At 40.6% G+C, this 20,005-nt stretch overlaps 2 protein-coding genes across 6 annotated transcripts in view; both read right to left on the minus strand.

Annotated features, from left to right (window-relative positions):
* The window catches only part of LOC122875608 (membrane-associated guanylate kinase, WW and PDZ domain-containing protein 2-like), an 80,202-nt gene extending 77,907 nt beyond the window's left edge, over positions 1 to 2,295 (minus strand). For 2 of the 5 annotated variants that reach the window (XM_044194973.1, XM_044194972.1), the window contains exon 1: positions 1,587 to 2,293. In XM_044194973.1, the coding sequence (XP_044050908.1) occupies positions 1,587 to 1,884 (298 nt within the window). In that variant the 5' untranslated portion in view covers positions 1,885 to 2,293. Of the gene's footprint in view, positions 1 to 1,586 lie in introns of all 5 variants that reach the window. The other 3 variants (XM_044194979.1, XM_044194977.1, XM_044194978.1) reach the window with 2 other exon arrangements.
* Positions 2,296 to 9,051: 6,756 nt separating this feature from the next.
* Positions 9,052 to 19,401, minus strand: LOC122874704 (guanine nucleotide-binding protein G(i) subunit alpha-1). Its single transcript, XM_044192929.1, has 9 exons — positions 18,781 to 19,401; positions 15,299 to 15,341; positions 14,617 to 14,758; positions 13,541 to 13,698; positions 13,282 to 13,410; positions 11,942 to 12,071; positions 11,677 to 11,830; positions 10,238 to 10,430; positions 9,052 to 10,137 (listed from the first exon to the last, which is right to left on the minus strand). The coding sequence occupies exons 1-8, from the start codon at positions 18,896 to 18,898 to the stop codon at positions 10,240 to 10,242; spliced, it is 1,065 nt and encodes a 354-aa protein (XP_044048864.1). The 5' UTR covers positions 18,899 to 19,401; the 3' UTR covers positions 9,052 to 10,137; positions 10,238 to 10,239.
* Positions 19,402 to 20,005: the final 604 nt, after the last annotated feature.

Below are 20,005 nucleotides of genomic sequence, written 5' to 3' on the forward strand. Positions count from 1 at the left end.
CACGATTGTGCGACCAGACAGGACATCCATCTCTGATTTGGACCGAGTGTGGCCTCTGAGCAGAGCGACTGGAATGCTTCTAGATGATTCCTCAGCGGGCCGCAAGTGTCAGCAACTGTCTGCAAGCACACTGCCATAAATACACTCCACCCTCCACTGGATGGAAGTCAAGTGGTAATATGACAGCACAAGAGAGAGAGACGGAGGGGTGAGGACAAAAAATTATATAGTGAATGGGACAACAAGCTGTGCACAAACAGCAGAGTCCTCAAGGATGTTCTTAGTAAAAAAACACATTCAGCTGGAGAACAGTGTGAGGTGGGCAATTCAATAAACAGATAGACTCTTGTTTAAATGGGGGGGGTAGACCTGTCTGAGATTCATGCACATTAGCATTTAACCCCTCACACATCACAAGACAGTACTCTTTCTGTCAGCAGCTCTATAATCAATCACATTGATGCAACCCTTGGAAACACTGAGATTGAGAGCAAGCAGTCAGGCAAAGAGTGTGAAGACAAATCCTCTGTGGGCAAACTCGGCAATGTCCAAAAATAAAAACTGATTTTTTGCTTTACTCATGTCCCAGAAACAAACCACTGTAATGCTCATTTCATGGCTGAGAACGCAGCCCTTTTAGCCACTTATTAGGACTTAAACTGAGCCTCAGAGGGATGTGATGATAACTATCTCCTCCATTAATACTTCAATCCAATGTTCTAGTCGTATAGACACCCTGTCTGCTTTTACACTGGCTGACAGAAGCAGGTCACTCAGTCAACGCTGTTGCCATAAATCCACTGCTACACTCAGAAACATTCAAACAAGCCTCCAGCTTCAGAGGCCACAATAATTACACAAAACACTGCACTGGCTGACAATAACAAAACACTCACAGGCTCCTCAGACCATGACTGCAAGAGACCTGGACAATTATTTTCCACTTCTGAACTTAGGGACATTTCATAAACAAAATGTGTGTGTGTGTGTGTGTGCAGTTTGGGAGGCGGGAGTTAAAGCAAACTATATTTGAGAGCAGATCAATATGAACAGTAATTAGGCTGCACAGGTTTAATAGTTTAAACAGTAACAGCCTGGACGGGCAGCCAGCAGGCTCGGTGTGTGAAGCATGTCTGTCTGTTTGCCGCTCAGACTGTACTGCTCAGCAAAGAGAAAAACATTTCATCCACGGCGCAGGCCTGTTGGGTGAAAAGAGCCCCGTCCTCGACCAAAATAAGGAGAAAACCGCAGGCTGTGGCATGGCGCCTAAACGGACACACCCCCTCCGGGCTGTGGCATCGGACCAGCGACACTGTGATAAACACACGGCTGCGATATAATCATAGTTACTGATCCTGGTGGACTGAGTCCATCATTACGGCTCGTAATTACATTTCACCAACAAACAGGCCTAATCATGGGTTTGTGCTTTGTCCACCTAAACGCACGGCTTCTTCCTTTAGTGCAGACTGACAGATGACTGCACAAATGACATCTTAATCAAACCAGCGACACACACACACTCCTCCCCGCCTCTTAAATCCGGCGGTGCGCTCCTGGCCCTTCTCGTGTTCATCGTATCTCACCTTGCTTGACACATTTGAGGCGGACCGGGTCTTTGCAGTGTTTGATCACGGCCAGCACGTCCCGGGTAGTGAGTCCGGCCACTGGCATGTTGTTGACCTCCAGCAGCAGCTCATCCTGGGCCACTTTGCCGCTCTGGATCAGTCCCTTCCCCTGCTTCACCTCGCCGAAGTAGGGGAACTGGCCGTTCTCCGCGCCCCCCTTCAGCTCGAACCCCAGCTCCCCTTCCTTCCCCCGGGTTATCACCGCTTCGTGGACTTTGTTGGTCCAGTGGTTTTTCTTCTTGAGGCTCTTAGACATCGTTAGGGCGAGTTAATCACCGCGGGCTGGCCCATACAAAAGCCTCCTACCGTCTCATCCCTGCCTTTGTGCGACCGGCTGCAGCTTCACAGCGCCCGTGGCTCCATCATCACCGGTGCACGCCACGCGCAGTGTCCGCTCGGCGAGCCTCGCAGTCGGGCAGAGGGCTGCAGTACAGCACGGCGGCGGATGAAATAATAATTACTCTGTCAGACACACAGACGCAAGAGACAGATACTGGCGGATGACCCGGATGTGAAGCCTGAAGGAGGGGAGAGATGAATGGTTCTGGTTCGGCTCTAAAGGATGGAGAGGAGGGGAAATAACAAGAGGCGCACTGTGATCACAGGCAGGCGATGACAAACCTCAACCTATATGATTTACCTGCAACCATATTTGGGGAATAAAATAGCTTTAAAGATGACTTTTTTGTTTGTTTGTTTTGTTTTTAAGCTTGCAGGCAGTATCCTATCAAATATATAAGAAAATCGTATTTTAAGAGACATATAGATTATTTTTTCTGATAATATGCAACATGGAATGTAGATTTTTATGTAGATGGTGGATTACCAACAGGGCCAAATGGGCAACTCCCCCAGGGCCCCAGACCCTCAGGGTGCCCAAAGGCTCCGGGTACACCATGTGGCACTTAGTTTGTGGTCATTACTGTCAATTAACTGCAAGTGTGTTTGTATATACTACATGGACCACTTGGGGCACATTATAAACTGAAATGATATGGGAACCTTGAGGCAACACTTACATTACCACCTAATCTTGAAGACTTATCTTGTAGAGGGGCCCTCAATTTAAAATCTAGTTTTAAAGCCTTTATTATTTCAATTTTTATTGGTACAGTTTTACATAGTACATTTTACTAAATAAATTTATGCTTAACACATGCACAATACATACACAGAGTAATCCCATCACCAAATAAGAACATTATTATTGGATGATTCTGCAAAACCCCAGGTTTACATCCAATGCCAACCTTTGCTTATTTATTAACTTTATTACTAAACTTTGGCATTGAATGTAAATCATGAAGTGCAGAATTGTCCTATATGGACAGAATATTTAGGGATACTGGACTACATAAAGAGTGGAGAAAATGGGGGGTCAACTGGGGCCCAGAGCACATTTTTGCCCTGTGGCCCCCTAGTGGGTTAATCCAGTACTGTATGCACCTCTTCACCTTTTCACTGTCATGTACAGTAGCAACACTATCAGCACCATCATCCTGTTTACTGCCGCAATGCAAACAGAAATATCAAGATCCTGAAACTAATGATTAACTCACCTTTACTCCTCTGTGGTCACGGATCACTGGTACCTCAACTCATCATCTCACGTCTACATTTTACAGGTTTACTGTATGAGCAGTTAATGAGTGAAGAAATCTGCACTTCTGGTTTTAAATTTGCCCTGTATAAATTGGTCACCATTACATAATTGCTATGATGACATAAATCCAAGTCCAACAGAAAATGACAAATCCTTTTGTTGCCATTACTTTTTCATGGCTGCATGGCTTTCCAGAGCGGGTGAAGTTTCATTCAATATTTAACACATAAGTCAAGAGCTGCTCCTCCAAATCCACTGAGAATGACAGTCCCTCTTACTGCCACTGTGCCTCCGTCAGTGTGTGAGTGTGTTTTAAGGACATGCATGTGCTTTTGTAACGTGAGTATCCTCCCTACAAAACAACATTACTGTACACAACCCCCTGTGCATTTGCAACCAGTAAATAATCCATGAAGAGCAGTGGATTCACCTTGACTGTCACTTTACATACTTCAGTGTCTTGGCATTTAGGTCATACTGTAAGTTCTGGCCACAGCAGATGCTTTTGACACTAATTCTAAGCAGCTGATGATACAGACTAGATGATTATTGTAAACTAACCACCACCAGTGGAGAAAGAGTACTGGTATAATCCCCAAAACTGGCTGGATTTAGTGAATATATGCCCAGAAGGGGGAATGAATACCTGTTTTGCTATATTTGTGCCTCTGCTGGTGGATGTCAGAACTATAGCTTCAAGAGGCCTGCAGCCTGGACTGAAATGTGGTTCAGGGTTGAGAAAGTATGTACTATGGAGGGCTCAGAGTCTGCAGGTTTTCACTCCAACACCAGCTCATTTAAAATTACTGCTGCACTAAAGCGTGAAATCAGCTGATGCTGCTTTCAAAAAGAAAAATTGTCCGTGCTCATCTATCTATATCTGGATCAGAGTATTTCACTATTTTGGACCTTGCTTTGTGAATAGTAGTATGATAGAAGAACAAAAAGAAAAACCATCAGCTGTCGAAGCTTTGAGCTGGAGCGTCTAAATTTGGAGTCACTCGTTGTCTCTCTGAGATTTTCTTTTTACAGTACAGCAGTAGCTCTCGTCGTCTGTGTGGCCACTGACACATGGACACAGCCTCAGGGTTGGGAGGAGGTGTGCTTACATGAGCTCCTCACAGCATTGTAATAAAGTCCTTTGGTCTGGGTGTGTTGATCAGCTGCAACAATGCTATCAAATCTTTCACTTTCTGCCAGAATATTAATGATCAAAAGAAAAGTTGTATTAGGTGTGATTGTGCACACCAGAAACATCCATAGAGGCTTCCTCAGAACGTCTGTAAAAATATATGTGACTGTGTTTGTGCACACTGGGTGGGGGAGGAAGAAGAAAGAAAAGGATATTACTTTATATTATCATTATAGACAGAAAGTAATGAGCATCCTAAAGCAGACTGCCAACACAGAAGGCAAAAATATAATAACACGAGACAGTCTGCGCACTCAGAGGGGGAATTTCAATAGAGCTTATATGGATTTAACTCGCTGCCTGTCTCATTGACTCAATGCTTTGCGCATTTGCTGTTAAGTAAGAAATGCACACTAAGTTGTTTTCATTGCTCGGCAAAGACAGGGGGACTGGGGTCACCTTCAAACAGACACTCGTACACTCTCAACAGGGTGAACAGTCTCCTCCCGTCTTTGTCATTTTATCCACAGATGTGCAAGAGCTTAAAAAGAGAAAACAGACAGCAGAAAAACATATTAACTATCATCTAATGTCTGCTGAGACAGTAACAATGTTTGGAAGACATTTTAAACTTCAAAATTAAACAGACAGCGTGGTTGCACCAGTAAAAAACCCAGGGGTGTGCTGGACTGGAGCAGCAGTTAAAAATCTGTTTCAAACACACACACACACACACACACACGTACACACGCATCACACATAGAGAATAAGTTAATTAGACTGAATGGCTTTAGGGAATTGGCAACTAAATCATGTTGGCTTTTTCTCCAAGCTCACAAAGAAATTTAATTATGTAGTGAAACTTGTGATGGCAGAGTGGGCTACACCTGCAGAAAGTCCAGAGTGAAACCAAACCAAACCAGCCGAGCCTAATTTCAGCTGATAGTAGCTTATCACAAATATATACTGGTTATATATCAGTCTCAGTGTGTATGTCGGCCAATAAGTAACAAGAAATTGAAGTACAGAAATGCAGATGATAAGTCTGAAGGAATTTAGAAACACCGACAGTATTACTTTGTCCACCACTGAGCACAGACAAGATTATTTTTTTCTACTGTAAAATGTCATGCCCGGTCAGTATATCTTGGTCACAATTCTTAAAAAAACAGTATGATGCTGCACTAATCAATATTTTTATATTAACAATGGATCAAATGACTATGTGTAACGTGAAAAGGGTCACTCGTAGTGACAAACCCACAGAGAATTATCACCGGAATCTGCAACAGCTCTTAGGAGGTTTTTAGGGTCGTTCAGCTTTACTATTTTTATTCTCTCATCAGTGTTGTTTCCAGATGCATCAGGCAGCTGTTTCCAGAAAAAAACCCTCTGATAAACTCACAGTACACTACCTGCTCAGCACAAAACGGTGGACAGACACAGTTAGTGACTATCTGGTGAACATAGTATAGCTCTAGCTGCTGAGCTCCAATCACAAGAGCTCCAGTCAATATTAGATTTACATTCATCAAGGGGACACAAACACTACTCAAAATGAATGATAATGTCTGCTGGATGTGTAAATAGGCAACTTTTTTTCACCATATTAACTTAAAAAGTGATAATGTGTCCATGTTGTGTTTACAACTCATTGCTGCCCCCAAGAGACCAAAAAAAAAAAGGAATAGTTCAACATTTTGGGAAATATGTTTATTCGCTTTTAAGACGGTGTAGTCCCTCATTCGTCCAGGAGTGTTCTATCGTAGAAAAGGTTTCAGTCGTAGTCATCTGGACACTGTTTTCAGAATCAAGACGTTTCGGCTACCATCCGGAAGTCATTCTCAATTGTGAAAAAAAAAAAAAAAAGATTACAAAGCGCACTGCATTTGCATCTAAAAGCTACTAACCACACATTTGAAGACAGCGAGGTGAAGATTCTAAGTAGAGAGAAGAGTTGGTTTGAACGGGGCGTCAAGGAAGCCATTTTTGTGAAAAAAGAAAACCCCTCTTTGAACAGAAATGGTGGTCTGAAATTCAATCTGCCCAACGTTTACTACAGTGTATTAGCACCTTGGTCACGCCAATCATATGCTAATCAGGTACTGAACAGTGATGAGGGAGGTGCAGCCAGAAAACAATAGGCCTGATTGCTGATTACTGGGCCATCATGGATACAATTAGGTCAGTTTCAGGTGAAACTAGCGAGGATTTTGTTACCTTTGGACAGAGCCAGGCTAACTGTTTCCCCTATTTCCAGTCTTTGTGCAAAGCTAAGCTGACTGGCTGCTGGCAGTACTTTCATATTTACAGATTTCTGTTCAGACATGAGAGTGGCATTGACCTTTTAATCTAACTCTCAGCAAGAGAATGCATAAGTGTGTTTCCCAAAATGTTCAACTATTCTTTTAAGCGATTCCTATCAAAAATGTATTTGTTATATGTTTATGCAAAAAATAAGAATATTGGCCAATATACTGTTATAAGAGTCTCGCCTCAACAATCAGTCAGGCTATAATAATCCATGCCTACACGGACACATTATTAATATATAAAAACTCACAGATAACTTATATAAATTATATCTCTTCTAGTCTTCTCAGATATGTGTACCATTTTAAGTGGCAAATATGGAGTCTATGAAGCTACAGATCAAAAAATGAGCTGGTTGTTACACATAGTTTTTAAGGCGTTTCTTTAGACAAGATATATGGTTTGGATTGGAATCCTTTTGCTTTGACTCCCTGGTCAGCTGCAGTCTGCAATGATGTGCTGTTTGATCACCATCATTAGCATCATCATCCTCTTCTCTTTTCTCTATCTCTAACTACACCTTCGTTTTGAAGAAGCTTCATATCCACGCTGTTTGATCTCCCTGGGAGGGCTTTTGGGATTAGCTAAATGACTCTGCAGTTAGCTTTAAATCACACAATGCCTCCCAAAAATAGTGTCCTCTCAGCTAATGCCTAATCATTGTGCTTGAGCAGTGATGGCTTACCTAAGTCTGCAAGACAGGAGTCAGCCTTGGCACTGCTGTGACCCATTTGTCATCTTGGTGTTTATGAAATATGTACAAATAAAAAATGACTGGAAGAGGACAGTTGTTCTGATAATCCTATCATTATCTCTAAACTAATTCATTTAACGGTTGATCGGCTCATGAATTCTGAAAATGATTCTGTGCCACAATTCTTGCTTTAAATCACCACAAATTGGTAGAAAATCACTCTCTTGGTCCAGGATGAATTAGTCCGAATCTTGGGGCGTTTCCAATGGAGGTTTTATATAAAAGACCAATACATCTTTGTCAGGAACAATCTATGTTAATTATATTAAAACTGGTGATTAGATTTTCCTCAGTTGTCTCCTTTATGACCATCAAGCAGCAATCAGTCTTGGTCATTACATGCAGTTATTAATGTGACCACTAGAGGGAGCACTTTACTGTTGAACAGTACTGACAGATGTCGTTTAATCCTCTTCCTAAAGTCTCTGCACTGGCTTTTAGTTCGTTTTAAGATAATTATTAAAGTCCCCCTCCACTCAAAAACACGTTTGACCTTCACTGTGCATAATGATGTCTGTGCAGAGTCTGAGACAAGAAGGCTGTTTTAATATTCTGCTGAAGGGGGAAAGTTTCCCTGTGCTCACGTTAAATATCAGTTTAAGACTTGTAGGTACGAGTATGATTTTGTGACATCACAAGCCAGTTGCCTAAATTGCATTTGCCAAAATGCAACTTACAAAATGTGATGTCGAAATCTGAAACTTTTCAGTAAAATAGGAGATATCTTACGTCCACCAGTTAAACCTTTGAAATAAAACATATTTGCATATTCATAGATTCTGGACTTTGCATAGAGAAGGAATAGCTTTTCTTTTAAGAATAGTAGTAGTTTACTTTTTGTCAAAAGAACATATTAGACAAATTATTAATCAGAGCAGAATATTTTTGTGTCTTTGACATGTCTAGAGGGGACTTTTAAGATGAATTCTACTGTTATTAAACTTGCCTTAAATGCAGCTGCTTTCTGCAGTTCTGGACGCAAACTGTGAAATTTAGCGTCTCTGAATCTGAGGAGAGCGACATCAGTTCATCAAAAGCACATACTAGGTGTGTTTTTAAACAAATGTAGTTTGATATTTTGACTGTTGTTTAAACTGTCTGCTGTTCATTTATTTTGTAACCCTCATTTCATGTATGAAAGGTAGTACCTAAAATATATTACTATAGGCATGAGACAGTCAAATAATAAGGAATTCTCAAAAGCAACTTTGTTTTAGGGCTGCAACTATCTATTAACCTGTTTTTTTCTCTTAATATTTGTGAAAAATGTCCCATAAAATTTCCCAGAGGCGAACGTTACGTTCAAATGTCTTGTCCAGCCAACAGTTTAAAATCCAAATATATTAAATGTAACATGATACAAAAAAGAAATAAACAGCAAATTCCCCACACACAGATGGAACCAGAGAACATTTGGCATTTTTGTCTTGAAAACTGACTCCAACAATACATTGATTATGAAAATAGTTGCCGTTTAATCGACAAATCGCTTCAGCTCTACTTCTGTGTTACTTTTGTGTGTAGTTGGTGATGAACATTAAATGTTGCTCCATCAAATGCTTTGCTGTAAAAAAAAAAAATATATATATTCACATGCAAAAAAAGACAGGAGAAAAACATGTTTATTGCATAAGTTGCCATGGTTCTACCATTGCAGCTCTTTTTTATTAGCAAAATCATGGAGATTAGTCCACTAATGTGCCCATCCAATGAAAACAGAGGGTTAGGGTCTAGGGGGGATATGTAACTTGAAACCATCATGATCAATAACAGTGCACTTGTACTCAGCCACCTGTCCGTCTGTCTATGCACTGAATACAGATCTAAATATGGTGCTATTATCTGCTACAAGGCCGCCATTGGCATCCTCTTTTCAAAGCTTCTCTTTATTTTATGATTCAATCAGGAATGTTACAGTTTGTAGCGGCGCATCGACAATGTGCACTCATTAATTAGAGAGTAGCTTCTTTTTGGTCGCTTAGAAAAATAAAACTTTGAAAGAGGATGACAAGTAGAGGAATAAATTCCCTTTTTTATATTGTGCACACACTCTCTCTTACACACACACAAAATCACTCACACTGGCTTTTGGCCTCAATCAAAACAAAGCTCCCACTCGCAGCACACATGCTAACCACTTATCTGAAAAGGTTTACACACAGCTCTCACAGTATGTCAGAGTCAGAGTGAATTGGTCTACAGAGTGACTTGGTCTTGCTTGGTTTGTCCAAGGAGGCAAAAAGATGCGACAATGAAATAATCAGAAAGAAAGAGATAATATGGACTCGGGGAGGCTTGTGAAGAGTTCAACGGTAACATCTACATAAACCTCTAACATCTAACTCAACAAAAAGAAAACACTGCAACTAAGGCATGCAAGGCACAAGCACCTACAAACAAAAGACAAAAAGTGTTCATTCATGGAGAAAAAAAAAATGTCAAGGCCCCCCTTTTTATATAAAAATTTAAAATAATGATAATAAGGTAAAACAAGCACATTTTAAAAACTGTGAAAAATCCCCGGCCATAGACAGTTGTACAAATACTTTACACAAAATGTTTTTTCTACACACCGTCTTCAAAACTTTTAGAGATGAACATAAGTTAATAAGAGGTTAAAAGTGACATTCTCAGCAGGGTCCATGAAGTTCCCTCCAGTCAGAGTCCCCTTGAATAAAGTCACTTGGTACGCTGGCCACCGGGCTGCCTGAACAGAAAACAACAAAGACTCCATGATTAGAGGACAAAAATTTGATAGGCCACACATCACCATCTGTCCGGCTTATACTTGAAGCAGCAGGCGTTACCTTTAGAAAAGGCCGCAGTCCTTCAGGTTGTTCTTGATGATGACGTCGGTGACGGCATCGAACACAAACTGCACGTTCTTGGTGTCTGTAGCACAGGTGAAGTGGGTGTAGATCTCCTTGGTGTCCTTTCTCTTGTTCAGGTCCTCAAACTGGCACTGAATGTAAGCTGCTGCCTCCTCATAGGTGTTGGAGCCTGAAGGAGGGGGGGACAAAGAGCACAACAGTGTCTGAGAGTTTCATCGAATCAAATTTAAGACCTTTTCATTATAAAACTGCCGAATAAAATAAAACCTATTTACTTCCAAACAAAACATTAAAACTGTGCACTACTGATTGGGACTTTTATGTCTGATATGATGCCAATTTTGTCATTTGATGATAAGAGACCATTGAATATATACTCACTGGCCACTTTATTAGGTACACCTGTACAGTCTAATGCAATCCAGTACAACAGCTCGGCCACAAATTCTACTTACACAGAGCTTATGCATTTTCAATTTTTGTTGGCACTGTCAGGAAGGTGATAATTCTACTTTATGTTTATTATTGAGGTTATGGTTAGTGGTGATGTTGTACTGGACTGCATTATATTGAAAGGTGTCTAAAATTTTGTCCACCCGGAGTAAAGCTTCGTGAACGTAGAATTCAATTTACATTAGATAGTACAGGTGTAGCTATTGAAGTGGCCAGTGAGTGTAATAGTGTGTGCTGGCTTAATATTGTTTTTATCTAACCTGACTGCAGTATATGTATTTACAAATGGACTTTGTTGTCAGTTGTCTGACTGGTTAGCAACGGCAGTTTGACCTGCATGCTACAGAGCAGCTTTACTGACACTGAACTGCATTTGCTGTTTCATCTGACAATGGTGAGATTTGTTACTGTGGAATACCTGAAGAGAAAGGTTGGATATGTTTCGCTTTTGCAGTATTAAAACTTGAATGAATGAATGAATCACATGGAGGGTTTCATGACTGTGGGCTCTATGCATCATAGCTTACTTAAGAAAACATTGTTCTTGACAGTTTATACAATAGTAAACTAGGTAGATTCCAGAGGCCTCGACTACGAAAGGAGTTTAACCTACTGAGATTTAACTCGGGGTTACCAAGGAAAGTCAGGGTTAAAAAACTGATTCCCTAGATTGGCATTAAACGGTATTATTCTTATTCAACTTAATTGGAGTTTGTGCGCATTCGCATAAAAGGGGTGCATTCGTCAACGCATTCAGCATTTTTTCATAATGGCTTGCACTCCGTATTTTACATAAAAAAATAGTGTGGTCCGTTACCAATAAGCTCAATGTGGTCACTTAAAAACTCCAAATATACTTGGTTAGACTTCATGGTTTATATTCAACACTGACACACAAAGTACAGTATTTGCATGTACACACCTGCTCTGCATACAAGCGTTTCTGAATGTCTCTCTCTCACCTGCATATTCTGGGTAGCAGATTGTGAGAGGGCTCTTTTTGATCTTTTCCTCAAACAGGTCTTTCTTGTTGAGGAAGAGGATGATGGAGGTGTCTGTGAACCACTTGTTGTTGCAGATGGAGTCGAACAGCTTCATGCTCTCGTGCATTCGATTCTGAACAAGAGGAGAGACACGCAACGGTAACCAACCACAGAAGCTGCACAAACTGAAATTGTTGAGGACAAAACATGAATCAGGGTATTTAAAAGGTCAGAAAGGTCTTACCATCTCCTCGTCCTCAGCCAGCACCAGGTCATAGTCACTCAGAGCCACACAGAAGATGATGGCGGTAACTCCCTCAAAACAATGGATCCACTTCTTCCTCTCTGATCTCTGTCCGCCTACATCAAACATTCTGCAGAGATCACAGATACGCAGTGTTCAATTAAACACCACACAAACAAATATTCACTCATCAAGATGTATCTCAACTTTGGCTCTTCATCCTGTCAGTCATTGATAATAATTCCAATAATAATTTCCCTGTAGCCATGGTGTATTTATATATATTTTTATATTTGTATGTATATGATAACTATGAGCTTCATTTTATTCAAGACGTGGGAACATTTGGTGTCAGTAAGTGATTTGTTTATAGTATTGTGAATAAAACTATTAGCTAAAATACTGTTTTGAATACACAATGAAGAGAGAGCCTGTTAATCTGACTGAAGTGACATTTTGTTTCACTTAAAAGGTGGGGTATGCAATTCTCGAGAAATCCAATACCATGATATAGAGCAAACAACGACACAGCAAGTAATATAACTAACGTTAGCTAGGTTGTGGGTTAGCAAACTGTTGCTACAGTTGCTGCTAACATAGCTAACATCACAACAGCAGCATATCTTGGCAAACTAGAAAGTAAGCTGAGTGTTCGCGGGCAAGTCATTTAACATTACCTGACACACAAATCATGGCTGGAATAGTGTTGTGTGGCTCCGTCCGAACGACTTTGTTTGTTTCCCATTAACAGAGCTGTGTACAAACACCAGTACAGTTTTTTTTTTCAGCGCGCACTGAACGGACAGCTAGCGGACTGTGAGGAGATATTCACTTAATTGGACAAAAACCCCACCTTAATTCATTCAGCCTGACATAGTGTTCATACACAGAATTCTGTACATGGACTTTGGGGGTTATAGATATTTTTCTATATCTATCTATATGTATATTTTTAGAAGAGTTTTCTAAAAAATATTTTTCTAAAAGGTTTTGGTATGAACAAAGGAAGAAGATGGCTGTAAAGTTCTGTATAAATGGTATCGGAAACAGCCTTGGGCACCTGATGAAGGCAAGATAGCCGAAAACGTTTGGTGAATAAAGCATGGTGTACTGGAGAAGAGTTGTGCGATGTGTTTTAATTTGAATGTACATGGTCTTAAAACAACAGCTGTGTTCATCTCATCCACGCTTGGAAACAGCCGCCAATGAGAACACCACCAGACCTATTTGAATCACTGTACAAATCTGAGATGTGGGCGGCGATTCAGAGGTCCAAAACCAGATTAGAAGAGAGCACTACACCTGTAAGTTACTGGACGAACTGTGGCAGTTGTACTCACTTGAAGTGCAGGTCCTTGAAAGTGAAGTGTGTTTCCACAATACCAGTAGTTTTGACCCTGGTCCTCAGCACATCCTGTTGGGTGGGCACGTAAGCACTGTGGGATATCCTGTCCAAGTCATTCAGGTAGCTTTGGGAAGAGAAAAATATGGACACAAAGTTAAAAAAAAAAAAAAAAAAAAAAAAAAAAGAGTTGAGAATGGGAGTTATTCTGCAGTCCCACACTACTTCCTGTATGTGTGTCAGTGCAGCCAACTCACTATGCTGCAGAGTCGTTGAGCTGGTACTCTCGGGAGCGGCCGAAGCAGGCCTGAACTCCTCCATCTTTCCACAGCCGCTGGATGACCCCGGCTAGTTCGCCTGTCATGAAGCCCTCTTCTGCTGAACCCGCCAGGACGAACAGCTGCCGCGCATCATCCTAACGAGAGAAAGCCCCTCCAATTAATGTCACAGTCCCAATTTTTTTTATATAAATAAGTCAATTTTGCTAGGAAAGTGTGTGTATTTTCCAGTTGCACAGTTGCTTACAAAATGTTGAAACTCTGCAGATGCATAATGTTTACAGTATTTATAATGTATTAATCCTAATTGACTGAATTTGGACTAAATAAGGGGCAAATAAGGTTAATTTTTCCTAAAATCAAACATGCCTGCCTGTTTGGAAACTATGTAAGTGATGAATTAAAAATTACAAATTAGTTGTCTTTTCCAGTCCTGTAAGCCACAACACTTTACATAAAGATTTCATAGATTTCAAAAGCTACAGTGTCTTAAGCAGATCAGTGGCCAAAAATGGATATATGTAAGAGAGTAACAGATTTACAAAATGAAACAGGAGACGGTTTAGAAAAAAGAAGAAATAAAATACACAGCAGTCTATTTATTTGCAGAATGTGGTAATAATATACTAAAATAAATTAAAACACCAAACCAATGAGCGCAAAGTCTCCAAAAATCAAGGAAAACACAAATGATTATTACTGTAAAACACATTCTTGTTGACAGGCAGCTCTTCCGTCCATGAACAAGTACTTCAAAATGTCCTGATCAGCAGCGCAGCAGGGTGGCCGTATCAACCGAAGGATGCACAGACAGTCCCCATGTCTGTAAGCACCTGCTTTAATGAAGCGTTTTTGAACGTGATACTAAACCCCTACCAGCTCTATCTGACCTGCTGCAGAGGAGGGAGTGAGAAGAAAATTGCCCAGTAGGGAAAGGTGACATATGACTATGTAGTTGTTGCCCATTTAGCACTGAGCTATATATTTGCACAGAAATACAACCTGTAATGTCCAAAGAACAGCGGAAATGCCAGCTTTGTTTTCCCTTCACTCACCGCTCTGGCTGCATCAGCAAAGTCAATCTTGAGGCGCCCCATAGCTCTGATGATGGCGATAATGGACTGGATGGTGTTGCTGTAGACCACGGCCTTGTACTGCTTACACTCCTCCTCTGAGTAGCCTGCTTCATGAATGATCCTGGCACACAAAGAGAGGACATTAGCACTTGTCTCAAGTAGCTTTATCGTGGATTAGTTCATAAAATAGATTGTTAAGATGGACAGTTATTTGCCGATAATGGCAGACTGTGGATTGTGTTTTAAGACAAACCACAAAGGTGAGAGACTAAATGTATTAGAGGTATTCGACATAAAAACTTGCCGGTGATGATGTAAGATGATGATGATAATTAGGTGTCCAATATCTCAATTTACTGCTCACTATAGAGTAAAACACTGAGTGTCCATAATGTAGAGAACAGTGAATGACTGAACAAGTGAATGATTTCACACACTGTTAATAAGTGTCTCATCTGTTGATTACTAATAATCACAGCTGTGTCAGGTGATCTGGTGCATGTATAGTATAAAGTGTGCCATTTTCTCTCTTTGTATTCTGTCAAAGGGACTTAAACACTGCTGTGTGCTGTAGATGATGTATTTCTGAACAAACAATAGTTGAAGTGTAACATCCATGATTGGTGTATCGTTAAATGTGATGTTGACCATCCTCCCTTACTTCATCTGTTTAACAATTGTACTTTTCCCAGACTCTCCAGCACCTGAAACAGAGAACAGACAGGACACAAAATTAAATTATAACTAGTGTTCGATATAAACACACCACATGCATAAACAGCTGAATAAAGGGTTTGATCTGACATGAAGCTTCATCATCAGAATATTTGAAGGGGTCATTCTGGTTTAAGTTCGTGCCAGTTGTCATGGCTTTTCCTGTGATTCATTTATGCACTGAAAATAGATATGCAAATCACAGTAAAATTATACTTTTATTTTTTGCCCGTTTTATTGCTCTGCTTCCCATTCAATGATGTGACATACCTGAGAAGAAAATAATAATAATAATCCCTCAAGAAAAATGTTTCCATGTCTTTTTGTAAACAATCTTGTTAGCTTGGGCAACAGTTCTTTAAAGCTAAATTGGTTTTCACAGAGGTTGCAATTATTCTGCAATTGTCTGCTGCTGCAAAATTAGAGTGAAAATTGTTCCCTTTTAACCCAAAACCAGATACTCCTAAGAATTAAAACACTCCAGCAATCAATATTCAATAGTCACTGTGCAGTCAAAACATAACAACAAGTTAGTTGGATATAATGGCAGCTTATATCCCATACCCAAAACAAAAGACAAATCACTGTCAAATACATACATTTGTTAACTTTAACTTGCAACACATCATAAGCTACACCGACACAGAATGCAGTGAAGAAGTGTCTAAGGCCCAGTTTAGCCGGGTCACAGTGCAATTGGATTAATCAACTGGATCCTCTCGTCAATAAGATTATAAACAGCTTAAACATCCCTGGGTTATATACTCATGCTGCATCAGACTGGCTGGCTGGACTCAGAGCTATCGGCTGCATCTCATAAGGACCATTTGATTTGTGTGAGACCAATAAACAACTCTACGTGAGGCAGTATGACGCCATCACAGCCTTAAAAAGTTAAGAAATATAACAAAGATAAGAAACATAATGGTGTAAATCTGATCCATTTGAATTAGCCAAAAAAAAAAGTGTTTGATACATAGTCTCTCTCATACAGTTCTCCCGCTCCCTCTGAGATACAGGCGTGTTTTCACCTGAGCACACAACATTTTAATTACTATATCTCTGCAGGGACTCTCAGCTCCCCGGTGAGCAGAACTGTTCACCAGTTCTTCGTCCCATATGATAAACAGCAACGCACCTCAGACACAGAGCTAATATTACTGCAAACATCACAACACACTTAAATTTAATTTCCAAACACACACTCACACCTCGCTGAGGGAAGGGATTATTGGATGGCAATTATGGCAAAAAATGGAAGAAGCAAAATGGATCAGGTTTGTCACTGAGCTAGGATGTTTGATAGGGCAACACTGGCTGCACCAGGGAACACACATTCCCCTCAGGCCATAAGAGATGCAGATATCTCCCCAGCGAACAATAAACACTGTGCCTGCATCTCTTCTGGGCTGATACTGTACATCACTACACATAAACACAGATCAATCTTTATGATTTGCGTTTGTGTATTGTGTTGAACAGACTAAATCTGAGGCAGTCCTCCCACTCAAAACACTCGTCTCAAAAGCATGTCATTTGCAGATTACTGCATTAATGCAAACACACCCGGTGGGATGTCTGCATATCGCTCTGTCTTGCTCAGAAACACACACACACACACACACACACACACACACACACACACAGTATAAAAGACATCCATCGTCACAAATGTGGAAGTGAAATACATCCATGTGTTCAAAGACATATAGTAATTTCCCCATCAGATGACAAATCTACAAACCAATCCCAGACATCTCATGTAGGTGCTTGTGGGAATCGTGACAAGTATAAAAAAAAAAAAAAAAAAAAAAAAACCCATAAAAATTCAAATCAGGTCCATCTCAAATGACGCACACACAACATACAAGAATCAACTGCTGCAGCTTTCATGCACAGTATCTGTGATTGTGGTTAAGTCATGTGTCTGAAAACAGACCTGTGATACCGGTGATGTCACGCAGACCTGCCTGAGCAGAGATTCACTAAAAAGCTGCACAACACTGTTGCATTTTCAAAACAGCTTGTGCACTGCATGGCCCAGGCAGACATCCAGTTAGCATGCACTAGCTGTCTCTGTGTATACAGTTGCCACACATGCTTTTTACAGACCGTAAGGCTGCATAGGTTGCTATGCAACCTTTTGCCCGTCTTTTCCTGACTGAGACAGCCAGCAGTGGTCAACAGCTGCCAGTAATAGGAAGAATAGAGAGAAGGTGTGGCAGATGAAACAGTTCCAGATAAAACTGTGAGGTGTAATACTGATATAGGGATGTGAATATGGATATCATCTGGAAGATTAATTATTGTTATATCTGTCTATATTTGTCTTTTAACAATCTTAAAGGCTGTATTACAGTTCACTGATACGATTTTATTAACATATTTGCATGCTCTATCTGTGTGCAAGCCTCTGCCACCATATTCAAATGACCATATCAGTGTTTTCCCTCGGACACCCTATCAGCAGCTTACCCCCATTTTGGTTAAAATACGAGTATGAAATCACTATTAGTCGTACAAAAGATATCATTACATTATTGTAAAAAAAAGGTACAGATTAAAAAATATTGTGTATAACTCGCTTTTTTCAAGCCTTCCTTCCAGGTCTGGAGTTTGCATAAACATTCATACTAGCTGAGCAGGACAGCTCGCATTAGGTTACCTCTAAACCCACCACTACATTAATTAATATTCCCTCAGACACGTATGGACGGAAATGTATTTAAAATCTGTTAAAAACCATTAGCTAGTTTGTTCCAGTTTGGCAGCTTGGTAGACTTTAGTTACAGAGTCAACCGGCCTAAAGTACGGTAGAGTTTATTTTATGTGATGAACGGCTGCGAAAACAGAAAGATAGATATTTAAATTGTAATAATGAAGGCAGTCTGTAGTCTGGCAGACATGTCGGACGGGCAGACATGTTGAAAGATAACACCGTAGACACTGCTTAGGTTAAGCTTTCTGAGAGCTAATTAATCCAATGGTGCGCTAACCTAGCTAAGCAGCTAATTGCTTAGCTAAATTAGCTTACTGATTTAGCGCTGGTAATAGCGGCTACTGGGGGAACAAAACTAAATCACACAGCAAAGCGATTACTACTTTATTGACTGAGCTGATGTAATTCGCTGAGGAGAAAAATAAAGCAGAAGCTCCAACTTTTTAGCTAACTGCTCCGCCCCCGTGCCTTTCACATAAAGCCCCGAAATGTCTCAAACTCTACCACCTGTTCGTTTCATCAAAGTTAACCCCGTCAAGTTATTTGACGTTAACGCAGCTAGACACAACTTTAATTTTAGCTACTACAGAAACATGTTTTAATATGTAGCGGTTGGTTGTAAGTTTGAAACAGACAGTGTGCAGTAGGAAGGTCCCTCTCCAGCAAATAGACCGAGCCCCCGTCCCTCCGTCCATCCATCTTTCTCTCACCGAGCAGCAGCAGCTTGACCTCCCGGGCAGCCTTTTCTCCGTCGTCCCGCAGATTCCTGTCGATCATCTTGCTCCGCTCCTGCGCCGCCTTGTCGTCCGTGCTTAGAGTACATCCCATCTTCTTCTAATCTGACCACCGAATAAATAAAAAAATGCAGACTAAAACACAACTTTTAACTAGGATTGCAACGACATGCAAGAGCTACCGAGCTAGCATCCAGTGAGGAGGCGGATGAGGCAGTTTGTCTCTCCAACACTTGAGATTCAAACACGCCCTTGCCTCGCCGATCTCACGGCCAAGACGTCTCAAATATTAGTTAACCACAAAGCTCGGCTTTCACGATAGCTGGTTCTCCTGCTTGCGATTCAACCGCTCAAAGGAGCCGAGCACGGCCAGTATCAATCACAGAAGGAAGGGAGTCGACGGCAGCATCTGCGTCGGAGTCTAAAAATGTTCGCTTCCTGTTCTTCGCACGGACCTGTGAACTGCGCATGCGTGGCAGAGCAACACGCTTCTTTCAAAATTGTAGTTATTTCACGACCTGACTGCTGTGATTACTGAGTGAAACCATTCACTCCAAGTAAAGAAACAAATACATGAAAAGTGAGGCATGATGAAAATAAAAAATACGTAAGAAAGTCAAACATTTGAGATACTTGAAATAGTGAACATTTTGACATTGCATCACATAACTTTGATTTAGTAAGTTTGACTTAAAATTTCACAATTCTGTTTTTTTTTAAGTCAAAATATACATTTTGTATTTGTATTTTAGCAAGTCAAAATTTTGACTTTCTATCTCATAATTTTGATTTAATAAGTCAAAATATAGATTTTGAGAAAAAATAATTTAATTACAGTTACAGTGTTTTCCTTGCATATTGTAAAACATATCTGGAGTGCAGACTATCAGGCGACAAGTCAGGCAAATCAGCTGCAATCAAATCGTGGTACATGTTTGTTTTGTGTGAGTATGCATCACATTAGTGGGAGAGAGATCAGTATAATGCATTCCTCATCCGTGCTGTCAGTGCTGATTTGCATTGTAAGCCTCTGTCATGAGCTGCCAATGCCCAGTAACATGTTTGCATGTGCAACTCATGCAGACACTCGCTGCTCAAACACACACACTTTTAGTGTTGAAATGTTCAGCTATTTGAAAGTCTGATGTCTTCAAACAGGTTATGTAATTAAATATTTGGATACAGGTGAAAGAGAACCGAC

Source organism: Siniperca chuatsi, linkage group LG4 (assembly GCF_020085105.1).
Source record: "Siniperca chuatsi isolate FFG_IHB_CAS linkage group LG4, ASM2008510v1, whole genome shotgun sequence".
Lineage (NCBI taxonomy): Eukaryota > Metazoa > Chordata > Actinopteri > Centrarchiformes > Sinipercidae > Siniperca > Siniperca chuatsi.